At 51.3% G+C, this 11,374-nt stretch overlaps 2 protein-coding genes across 2 annotated transcripts; one reads left to right on the top strand and one right to left on the bottom strand.

Moving 5' to 3' along the window:
• Positions 1–1,121: 1,121 nt before the first annotated feature.
• Positions 1,122–2,637, bottom strand: LOC100899977 (transmembrane protein 186). The gene is made up of 5 exons (XM_003743741.2): positions 2,420–2,637; positions 2,174–2,333; positions 1,758–2,031; positions 1,477–1,677; positions 1,122–1,380 (listed from the first exon to the last, which is right to left on the bottom strand). The coding sequence occupies exons 2-5, from the start codon at positions 2,285–2,287 to the stop codon at positions 1,202–1,204; spliced, it is 768 nt and encodes a 255-aa protein (XP_003743789.1). The 5' UTR covers positions 2,288–2,333; positions 2,420–2,637; the 3' UTR covers positions 1,122–1,201.
• Positions 2,638–3,883: 1,246 nt separating this feature from the next.
• On the top strand, positions 3,884–11,248 carry LOC100897253 (solute carrier family 22 member 23). Its single transcript, XM_029111592.1, has 6 exons — positions 3,884–3,935; positions 4,108–5,640; positions 5,724–5,825; positions 8,697–8,820; positions 8,981–9,036; positions 9,708–11,248. The coding sequence occupies exons 2-6, from the start codon at positions 4,146–4,148 to the stop codon at positions 11,246–11,248; spliced, it is 3,318 nt and encodes a 1,105-aa protein (XP_028967425.1). The 5' UTR covers positions 3,884–3,935; positions 4,108–4,145.
• The last annotated feature ends 126 nt before the right edge of the window (positions 11,249–11,374 follow it).

Raw genomic sequence — 11,374 nt, 5'->3', positions numbered from 1 at the left:
GGGGGCACCCACGGTCCTTCGAGGGGATTCGCGATGATCTTGTTCTGCAATGAAGTTGCACTCCAGACACAGCGGAGGCCCCGAACCAGTCTGCAGACGGAGCAGCCTCGGATGCGGTCAAGCCAACTGACCACTTTTACGAATGTGCTCGATACGAAGCACCGCCTCTATCGAAACCTCGGGGTGAAAAATTTCAAGCACGATCGAAAGGGGACACTGTCCAGGACTTCGATTTCGTTTGGATCGGCAGAAACTACACCAGGCGCTCTTCCCAGGGTCGAATTCTTACCGACGGAACTTGGGGCACCTAATTGATCGGAGTGGGCAGCATTGATCGACGACACAGGGGGGTCAGGATCCGAAGATCCAAAAATTTTCACAGTCACGGAGATCGCTTTAGTCCCGAGGAGCTGGAAGCTAGATATCAACATCGCTCACCTTCGCCTATCGGCAATTCTTTCGACGGGTCCGCTCGCCAGAACCACTCATTGTGACACTCTGATGAAGCTCTGAGGCTGCTCCAATCGAGCTCTTCAGAATTCAGATGACAAGCACTGGATACAGGGAATCCTCCAGAACATTGGCAACATCCTCCAACGAATTCCGAGTTGTTGGATAAAAAGCAGCAGATGCGGTCAGTAGAGTTGCGCAATGAAGCCGCCTCAAACCACTTATCGAATACACAGAGCAGACCTACAGGGCGGCACCAGAGCCCTCTCAGCGGCCTTGTGGGCATCGGGTCCGACCTCCAATGAGAGAAAGAATGAGATTTCCCATCTCCACTGCCAGCTTCAGAACAGCCAACTAGGGAAACTAGAGCGGGCAGGCTCTCGAGAAAGGCTGTTGACCGCCAAAGCTACGCAATGTTTTGCCTATTACGGTTTTTCCAGACGCGCTGAGCGTTGCTGCGCACTCCGTGCTTTTGCCCATCCGCGGATCATTCTTGTCATGTCTTAGGATTAGGCTATTTCTCCTTCTCATGCAATGGGTGCAGTGACGCAAAATCGCTCGCTGCTTTGACTGAAAACAGAAATTCTCGTGCCTCCGGGGCGGCACCAGAGCCCTCCCAGCAACCCCCTCGGGAGACTGCTTCTTAATTGAGTCATCAGGAGACGGCATTCGGGATTTCACGATCTTTACTCAGTTCACGAGCCCGATACTAGGTACAGATGATCCCGAAATTCGCTATCCTTCTGATCTTTCATGTATCTTCTTTCCGCCTGGATTTGAATAAACGTCGTGGCGCCGGCGTTGGTACTTCGCCGAAAACATGTTCGAAAAGCTCGCGATCCAAAATTCCGTTTCCAGTGTACACAAGCATTTTCTCCTTGGGGTCGGAATATCTAACCAGAGCCACGAGGGGGAACTGGGTCTTCAATCCTGCAAGCGAGATATGGTGTTGTCTCGTAGAAGAACTCAACGAGGAGAAGAGAAATCTCTTAGTGGTGAATCAGAACTTCATCCCCCGTCACTGACCGGTATCGGCGACATGCATGATATCCTGAACATCGTACATCGTGTCGACTCTGCGCCCTAAAAAGGTTAGGCTCGCCACGCGGAGTTTCTCCCTGGATTCATTGAGGTATAGAACGCCTACAGCCTTCTGTGCCATCTGTCCGACGAACACTGTCATGACCAAGATGTAGAACTCGATAGCGAGTATCATCATCGTCTCATCTGAAAAAAGTTATCACGGGGCGCTATGAGACGTGTCTCGCTCCCTCACGCTGAAAAACTCGATTCGTTGCGATACTCACTTCCTCCTAATCCCATGTAAGGGAGGGCCGGTACTGACGCTACGCAGCAAGCAGCTTGGAACATTTTCAAACGAGTTGCGAGGCGAAGCTGTCGGATGTATCTGAATCGATAAATCGGAGTCCAAGTCTCCTTATCCAGCGGATGTTCTGCTTCCTCCGTCTCTCCTCCCTTTCCTGTTTTGTGCGTCTCCACGACTTCGTCTCTCACATCCTTCGCGGACCATTCTGCTTTCCTTTGGACTTCTGTGCACATTCCTCGCGTTCGATCATATCGCTGGAATGGGCGAATCAATGCACTCGTTAATCAAGTATTCGCTGGGATTCCACTAAGCTCTCTTATGTTATAGTTCAAAAACAGGTCTGTCTATGGTGACGGATGACGAGACTCCGAGAGACATCGAGTTGCTCGTGCTCACCACCAGATTCACGGAGGACACGGAAATGAGATGACGTTGAATGTTTGGGATGGATGGAGCTCCGAACGTTCCCCTCCGCGCGAGGTTGATCGCGAGAGCACGATAGATGAGCATGGCGACGGTTCTCGGACTGCGGGGTCCCCTCGGATCTGGTTGGTAGCTGTGGGCGAATGAAATATGTCCTCCACCCTCTGCACAATAATGGATCGCAATCATGTGTCTATGGTCGAATTCTCCGGTATGTACCTTCAATCGCGGTCGAGATCCGTCACGGTCACAGGGTTACCCTCATGAGACTCCGGAGAGGCATACGAGTGGTGGAGTCAGAAGCTCATGTAAACCAGTCGGAAGTGACTACATGAATCTCAGCCACTAGACAGATCGGAGATTTCTCCAAAAGTCTTTTTTCTGAATGCCCTCGGGTACGATCTTCGACTTTCGAACACTCGTCAGACCACCGGGAGCACACGGTGCTTCGAGAGAGGGGAGCGTCATTTCGAATTATGGCGGGAAACTCGGCTCTCACACCCGACGATGAGGGATGCGTGATGTCGCTCCGTGGCTCCGGAGAGGGCTCAGCTCGGAAATCTTGCCGAGAAGCGGCGTCTCCCGAATGAGAGCTTCGGTCAGAACGTCGACGTAAGGGAGCGCTTCTACTCCGGCGACTTGGATGGAATAGTGAACTCCCGGGGGTTAAGATTCGCAAGTTTGATGGACACAGTGCAAGACTTCCTTCCCTCAAGATACGGTTAAGGTCGCGCCCGGAGGTTCGGATCGGCCGGGTCGGCGATTCATGGGAAAGCTCTTCCATGGGTACAAAGCACTTCTCGAAGGCTGCGCGACACAACTGACATGCAGAAGTCCGCGTCGTTGCAGGGACTTCCAAGATTCCATTTCCCCAGCTCAGACAGGATGTGACTAGGGCTCTGAAATTGAGATCGGAATGGCACCGCTTGCCCGGACGGGCAACTGCTCCCGCACTTCTTCCCCCGACTCGAGAACTAAGGACGGGAGAGACTCGAGATGGGATGGCAGAAGACTCTAATGGTGAGAGTCTAATCTGATGCTCGAGGCCGGAAGTCGGGACGGAATCCTTCAAGCTTTGCGGGTGCAATTTCCGAAATTTCGTTCCTCATCACGACCGCCTCTATTCTCGACTTATACCCGCGTACCCAGCATGTAAGGCATGGGGGTATGAATATGAGCCTCTTGCGGAGACCATCAGCAAGCTCTCGGTCCGGACGAGTTTCTATCTCAATTACCGTACGGCTCCGGTTTGACGGGGAGACCCTCAGGCCCTCAGGGGAGGGATTTTATGCTTTCGCAAGTGGGCTGGCATCTAGGGAGGTATCGTTTCCGACGTGGACTCGGCAAATCGACCGATTCCGAGCGCATAGCGATCTTTCTCAGTGCAGAGATGAACGTACAGTACATCGACTGTCCGTGAAGAACGAAAGATCCCACGCGTTGATGTTCCCCGCCAATGATGTCTATCAAGTGATTGTAGCCACAAAAATTAGAGATCGTTATCTGTGCCCAAGGGTAAGACAATCATTCCACGGCAGTTCTTGACGGGACCTAGTGGCAAGACTTCTTTATGATGTTTCGCGGACGGTGACTACAGACGCTGCCGAGTATCCTCGATACCCTCGATTGCCGTCTCGAGACTTTGACGAAGTGTCGCTGCGTCCCACATATCGTGCTAGTATGGACGATGACGTCGATGTGATCCGGATTATCGGTCGTTTCGGGATCTACCATGGTAAGTAGACACAAATCGAATCTTTATCGTCTCCCCGGTGATTCCTCATCTTCGCCCCCATGTGAATTTCCTCCTCTGAAGACTGAGAGAGCAGAGGATGGATTTGGTCTTTACTCTCGATACGATTTCCTCCTACGATTCGCCTCCGACAGTATCGATTGAAACTTTCAAGGCATCGTCATCCTACTCGCCTGCACCCGTGCATACCCAATGGCGTGGACAAACATGATGTCCCCGCTCATGGCCGCTGATGTCCCCCATTGGTGTGCCCCACCTAATGAAACGATAGCTGCCACTTGGTGGAAAGACCACGGCATCCCGAGAGACCACAGAGGTACACCTGAAGGATGCCGGATGTATCGATGGAGCAGCGAATCGGGCCTCGACGAGAACGAAACGATTCCGTGTACTCATGGTTGGTCATACAACAAGGAAGACTACGGAGAAACCGCAACGTCCGAATGGAATTTGGTCTGCGGAGACTCGTGGAAAAAATCCGCCATGCAAACGGCTGTGATGGCCGGCTCCTTCCTCGGAGTAATTGTCTTTGCGAAGATTTCGGATCGCTTCGGCCGTAAACGAGCGTTCGTCGCCGGCATCTGCGTTCTCCTCACATTCGGCATCTCAGCAACGTTCGTCCAGAGCTTCCTCTTTTTCAACATCTTCAGATTCATCATGTCAGCTTCTGTATCGGGGATCACAGTGGCGGTCACCACACTGTTCATGGAAATCATGCCGGAGAAAGATCGAATCTACATGAACGTGGGTTTCGGTATCGGCTACGCCATCCCACTGATGTTCATTCCTCTGCTATCGCATTTTCTGCGAGATTTCCGCCACATGCAATTAGCGATAGGATTATCGGGGTTTTTCTTGGTTCCGTATCTCTTCGTGTTGGAGGAATCTCCGAAATGGCTCCTGGCGAAGCATCGCCTCCCGCAAGCCGAGCGTAGCATAGTTCGCATTCTAAAACGGAACAGACGACCTATCCCAAACATGAGAGATGTTATGGCCAAATTAGCGGTACACGCAGAAAGCGAAAACGCCAAGAAAAGTTCAAATTTAGGTTACGCGGATATGTTTAGAATTCCGATTCTGAGACGCAACATCCTCTACTTGGGGGCTTTATGGTTTTCGGGCTCTTTCATGAGCTACTACATGGCGCTGAACGCGCACAGGCTACCGGGAAACGCACATCTCAACTTCGCCATCTCGACCTTCGCGGAATTCCCCTCGGCTTTTGTGGGCATGTATCTCCTACGGAAATGTCGTCGACGGCAGACGCAAATGTACAACCTGATCTTGGCCGCCATACTTTTCGGAGGAGTGTATTTCTTGGATGATTCCTATCGGTGGTCGAAAATTTATGGTAGTACGATTGTCCGATTCTTCATATTCACGCACAGCTTCGTCAAGTGGACCAATGTTCACGAGATCAACCCGACACCTGCCCGGAGTGTCGGTTTTGCAATCGTGATGATGTGCTCAAGAATGGCTGGGATGCTGGCGCCTTTCCTGAAAGATTTCGGAGACTGGACCCATCATTCGACCGTGTACATAATTTTCATGGTTCTCACCGCAGTCAGTGTGTTCTGCGTGACGAAGCTGCCTGAGACTCTCGATAAAAAACTACCGGACACGATCGATGATGTCGAGCAGCTACTCAAGGATACGCACCGCATAGGACTCAAAATTCCCCTGTCAAGTCATTAGCCTGAAGGGAAATCTAGTGCGTGCTAGATTTCGACGTTTAGCCTTCTCTATCAATTCAGCAACATTCGCCCTCAGAATCCATCGAAGCTGGCGGGAGCGAACGGCAGAATTTGGCCTCAGGCGATTCTTGTAATCCATTGTATAGAGGAGATTCGAAAAGTCAGATTCAGAAATCAGGTAGTGAGCAATAAACCGATCTGTGAAAAGCTTTGCTCAGTCTCAAGATTCCTGTTCCCACTATGGCTCAGCATTCCGGGAAATTTATTCTTTGGGTCCTCTTCATCGGAGCGGGGGCTGCCTCGGCCTTCATAGTCCCGACGAGCATGTTCCCCGCTCCGGGTCGGTAGCGTTCGTCAATAATTCAATTCATCTTCGTCGATTGTTGGTCGGAGCTTTCCTCTCGCCTTCACGACTCGCCAGCTATTGGTGACCACATCAGAGGAGCATCAGGATTCCCTTCCGAAATCAACCTCATTGTCCCGCAAATCCTCTTCTGCTGGATTCTACTTTCGCAGGATGCCTCTTGCTTGAGGATTATCCTTATCTTCCCGACCCGTTCTTTCAAGCCAAAGATATCTCCGGCATGCTGCTTGCGTGGCGTCAGCGCCGGTTTCCCAGTCTTCTTGATTTCCCGTGCTCCCCGCCCTCTGGTTCTCTCGCTTCCTCGGTTTCCCTACCCTTCTGTTTTCATTTTTCCTGCTGCCCTGTTCTCCCGCTTCCTGTTTTTCCGGTCTCGCGCTTTTCATCTGCATGGTACCGGGAGATGCTCCATTCTCCCGTTTTCGCGCTCCCGTGCCCCCGATCTCCGTTTCCCCCTTTCCCCATTCCCCCGTTCTCTCACTCCCCAGTTTCCCAATCGACCCCTATCCCCGTTTTCGTTCCATATGACCCGGAATTTTTTTAATCCATGTCCCGTTCTCGCGTCCTAATTCCATGTGCTTTCTGGAAATCTATCATAAACGATGGCAACTACCTACTATTTCTACGAGACTTACGGGCGGATGACTTTTTCGCATGATGACGGCAAGCATTCATCGCAAAGAGAACAGCTCCATAGAATCCATCCCCGAACTTTCGTAGCTATCGCTGCACGCCTCGAGGAGTTTCGCGAATTCCTAATGTTCGATTTTTGTGAAGTGGAGCACTCGAAAAATTTATTCAAGGTAGAAGAGCCCATCGCAATGAAACGTTCCCCTATGACCTTACTACAGCTCCCAAAAACAGATAGTATTTTATAAGCCTTCGGCTCTTGAGTAGCGCCATTGTAAACTTGATGCCTCGACCCAGAGCCAGCGATCGCGGTGCCACGCGGCCTTCTCTTCTACTCGGAGTCTGCGGAGCAGCGCTCTCGTCTAGCGGGACAGCGGCTCTTCTTCGGAGCATAAACATTTAAAGCACTGGAATACAGCTTAGAACGCAATCACTGATTGCCATCATTCGATTCCGTATCTCATCGCAGCTCAGGCAGCGCTCCGAGGGCGACGTACGATCCAGATTCATTAGGGACTTGGGACGGACGCGGTCTTCTCTGAGCTGAGGCGACACTCAGTTTTCCGACGGCTCAATCTATTTCAGTTCTCCGCTTACAGTAGAGGAGTTATCTGAAAACTCTGTCTCGGACATCGAAACTATTTCCGCAGTCCGCGCTTAGTGAGATATAAACACTCCATTCGATTCGCGATCGCTTTCCATAGATATTCGACCATTCCGACGCCGGTCAATGGAATAGACGAACGAGTCGTGGAATGATACTCCGAAAGCGCAATGAGTGGGCAATCGCTTCCCCAATCGATCCCTGACTGTGAGACGTCCTGAATTCCGGGAATTTAATAAATATTCTCTCTGGAAGGGCGAAGATCGACCACCCAATGTACGAGTGAATCGCTTCTGATCGGCTTATCTCGTCGTCGTTGGATTCGGGGAACGCTCCTGTAAGGACATCGCAATCCGATCCTTCCTTATCCAAACGTCGGGGAACAAGAACGTCCGGAACGCAGGAATTCCACTGATTATTCATTTCGTTTCTATGGATGCCTCAATCGGCGACGCTCATTAGAATCAAAGCGCGCATGAAGCTGTCCATTCTCCACGGCAATGTTCACCCACGATATAAGTCGACTCACCACGGATGGCTCGTCGGATATACGAGAATCCTAGGAAAGAAAAGAGACAACTGACGGAAATCTTCCAATCGCAGCAAGCTAGGGCTTTTATCGAAAGCGACCCGCGGTCTCATCTGTAGAGGGCGAGTAATTTCGTCGTTCAAACGTTGCTTAGCCGCCCCGAGTGCTTTTGACATATATGAGAGTTTCCCTAGAACAGGTCCGGACGTGTTGTACGAGAGCGCTGGCCTCTGTGCGACTCGAGAGGGTTGTGGAAACTCGAGCGTGAAGTCACCGAGTCGGAATGCTTCCTGTTTGTGGTGGATGCTCAGCTTCGAAAATGTACGTATCTGCTCCTCATTCATCACGCGGCGTGAAAGGAAAATAAAAATCGGAAATCCAGGCATTAGCTCTCCAGAATGAATGAATGACTGAATGAGTTCGGACGGAAGGCTACGTGAGTCGTTGAGAGAAGTCGTCGAGTCGTGTCTGAGATACTTGAGGAGAATCTTCGTTTTGCTCGCGGCGAAACCAGGTTACCGCTCGACCCACGATGAGCTCAAGCCGGGGCTATTGTAGCCTGTGGACTTGATTCAGCACTGCTTACATCACTCTGAGCCAGTAATCGCCGTGTTGCTTGCCCCTCGGAACCTCCGTTGTCATTAGCGACAAACTGTCCCGCTCTGCCACGGCGGCGCGCTGAAACATTCGTTCCAGTTATTTCGCGCGTTAACACCCACAACCGTCCACGGATTCTGCTGCTTTGGTCGAGGAGACCAATGATTAGACTCTGTCTCTGACGGTCATAAAAGGATGAATGTGGGCTAGAGAAGGGCCGGCAGTCACTCTTTGAACTAGCAGCGATTCAAAGTGCGATACTCCCCGTGACCGCGGAAAAACTGTCCGCAGATGCCATGTGATCGCCAATCTCGATGGATGCTTCCAGTCGCTCGACCACCGGGGCCCGAGTTGGAGTCTAGCACGGGCCCGTCACGTGCTCAGACCCCCCCTCTTTCGACTCCGATCCTCATCACCGTTGTGCCCATACCCATCGGAATCGTGTATATGCTGTAAGCTGATCTGTCAAGCGTGGTCCCCGTGCGCCCTCTGGCGGCATGCTGTGGGCGGTCGTTTCGAAACGCCGCTACCGAGACAATAGATCAAACTGTACATTTCACGGTCGACACCGCGCATAGACTAGCAGTGTATCCGTTCCTCGAAGCAAAACAGGATGGAGGATGACATCGATGTCATCCAAGTGATTGGTCGCTTCGGCACCTACCATTGTGAGTATTCTCAAGGAAATTTGGTACATCTCCCGAAGATTCAAGCTCCACTAATTTCATGAGCTCCAAGGAGCTGACGAACGCTCCGAGGGAGGGATTTCTTTTCTGAAGCGGAGCGGGATGCTCGATGTACGCTACGCGTTTAGGATTCCCGATTCCAGCACCGATCAGGCATCAAGCAGATATCGGGTGACAATTATCCTGTTCGCGCGGATAAGCCAAAATTAAGAGAAAAGAAGTCTAAAAGCTTCCGATAGCTTATTGCCTGATCTGCAATCGCTCCTACGTAGATATAGCCTCGAGAAAGCCGAGTGTTCCTCGCTCGGAAGAAGAATTGGTGCGTGATCTCCTCTATATCGATCCATGAAAAATTCCCCGGGACGACTGACTGCCCAACTAACCAGCCGATTCATTGTTCGTCGTCGATCCGCGGGGACCTCGAAGTCTGATATCCAGTTCGGTCGACCGACTTGGCGCCATCAAGCTTTTATCTCTATCGGTCGCGGTGCCAATTCTTCCGTCGAACTACGTCGTACTGTCGATCAGATTTATCCCGTTGAAATCCGAAACTAACGGGTATCCGAAGCCGTTATTCCACTCATTAGCCTCGTCCGCGTCACGATGTATCCATGTCGATATTCTTATCATCGTCAAACGACTTTTACTTGAAGGTATCGTCTTACTTCTCGCATGCACCCGCGCATACCCCGTGGCTTGGACGAACATGATGTCTCCTCTCATGGCCGCCGATGTCCCTCATTGGTGCGCTCCTCCTGACGAAACGATAGATGCCGCTTGGTGGAAAGATAACGGAGTTCCAAAAACACCCAAAGGTACGGCCGTCGAATGTCTTATGTACCGATGGTCCAGTGAAGCCGGCCTTGACACGAACACCACGATTCCGTGTAGTCATGGTTGGTCATACGACAAGGAAGACTACGGAGAGACCGCCACCTCCGAATGGGACCTGGTGTGTGGCGACTCTTGGAAACGATCCGGGATGCAGAGTGTCGTGATGGCCGGCTCCTTCCTCGGGGTAATCGTCTTCGCGAAGATTTCGGATCGGCTCGGACGGAAACTCGCCTTCATCTTCGGCATCGCCCTCCTTCTGACAACAGGACTCTCAGCAGCTTTCGTGCAAAGTTTCGTGATTTTCAATCTCCTCAGATTCCTCTTATCTGCCTCCGCGTCGGGAATCACCGTTGCCACGACCGCGCTGTTCATGGAAATTATGCCGGAAAAAGACAGAATATACATGAACGTGGGCTTCGGAATGGGCTATTCGATTCCACTCATGTTCATACCACTGCTCTCGTACTATCTGCGAAACTTCCGTCACATGCAGTTGGCGATAGGACTATCGGGTTTTCTCATAATTCCATACCTCTCTGTGCTGGAAGAATCCCCTAAATGGTTGCTTGCCAAGCATCGACTCGCCGAGGCCGAAGAGGTCATTAAACGGATTCTAAAGCGGAACAAACGACCCATTCCAAGCATGAAGGAAGTAATGACCCGGTTGGCGGTTCACGCCGAGAGTGAGAACGCGCAGAAGAGTACGAATCTTGGGTATCTTGATCTATTGAGGGTACCGGTCCTACGGCGGAATATTTTCTATCTGAGCATCCTCTGGTTCTGTCATTCATTCGTCGTTTACTACATCGCATTGAACGCCCATAGGCTACCGGGAAACGCGCATCTGAACCTCGCGATCTCAACTTTCGCCGAATTCCCATCGGCCTTTGTGGGAATGTACCTATTGAGGAAATGTCGTCGGCGCCAATCGCAATTCTTCAACTTCAGCACAGCTGCCGTTGTTTTCACTGGCGTGTATTTCTTGGATGATAGCTATCGGTGGACGAAAGTGGTCGGTGGTTTTTTCGTTCGATTCTTCATCTACGTGCATGGCTTTGTGATGTGGACCAACGTCCACGAGATCAACCCAACGCCTGCGCGGAGCGTCGGTTTCGCGGTCACGATGATGTTCTCCCGGACGGCGGCCATGATGGCGCCTTTCCTGAAGGATTTCGGTGACTGGACCCATCACTCAGCGGTCTACGTTATATTCTTGGTGCTCACGATAATTGGGGTCTTCTGCGTGACTAAATTACCTGAAACACTAGATAAGAAACTACCAGATACCATTGATGACGTCGAACAACTCCTCAGAGACACTCTAAATCCGAAACTCAAGAGCGAAAAATCTTCTGCGTGAATCTTCGTTGAATACCGTGAGGCATAGGGAATCAATGAATTATTCGTTGTGAACTGCAAGACTGTCTTCCACATCGGCTTCAGGGAGCTGGAGGAAACCATTGAAGGATGTGGAAAGCTCGGAATG

Source organism: Galendromus occidentalis, unplaced genomic scaffold (assembly GCF_000255335.2).
Source record: "Galendromus occidentalis unplaced genomic scaffold, Mocc_1.1 scf7180000077451, whole genome shotgun sequence".
NCBI classification, from domain to species: domain Eukaryota; kingdom Metazoa; phylum Arthropoda; class Arachnida; order Mesostigmata; family Phytoseiidae; genus Galendromus; species Galendromus occidentalis.
This window is presented reverse-complemented; position numbering and strand designations above follow the sequence as displayed.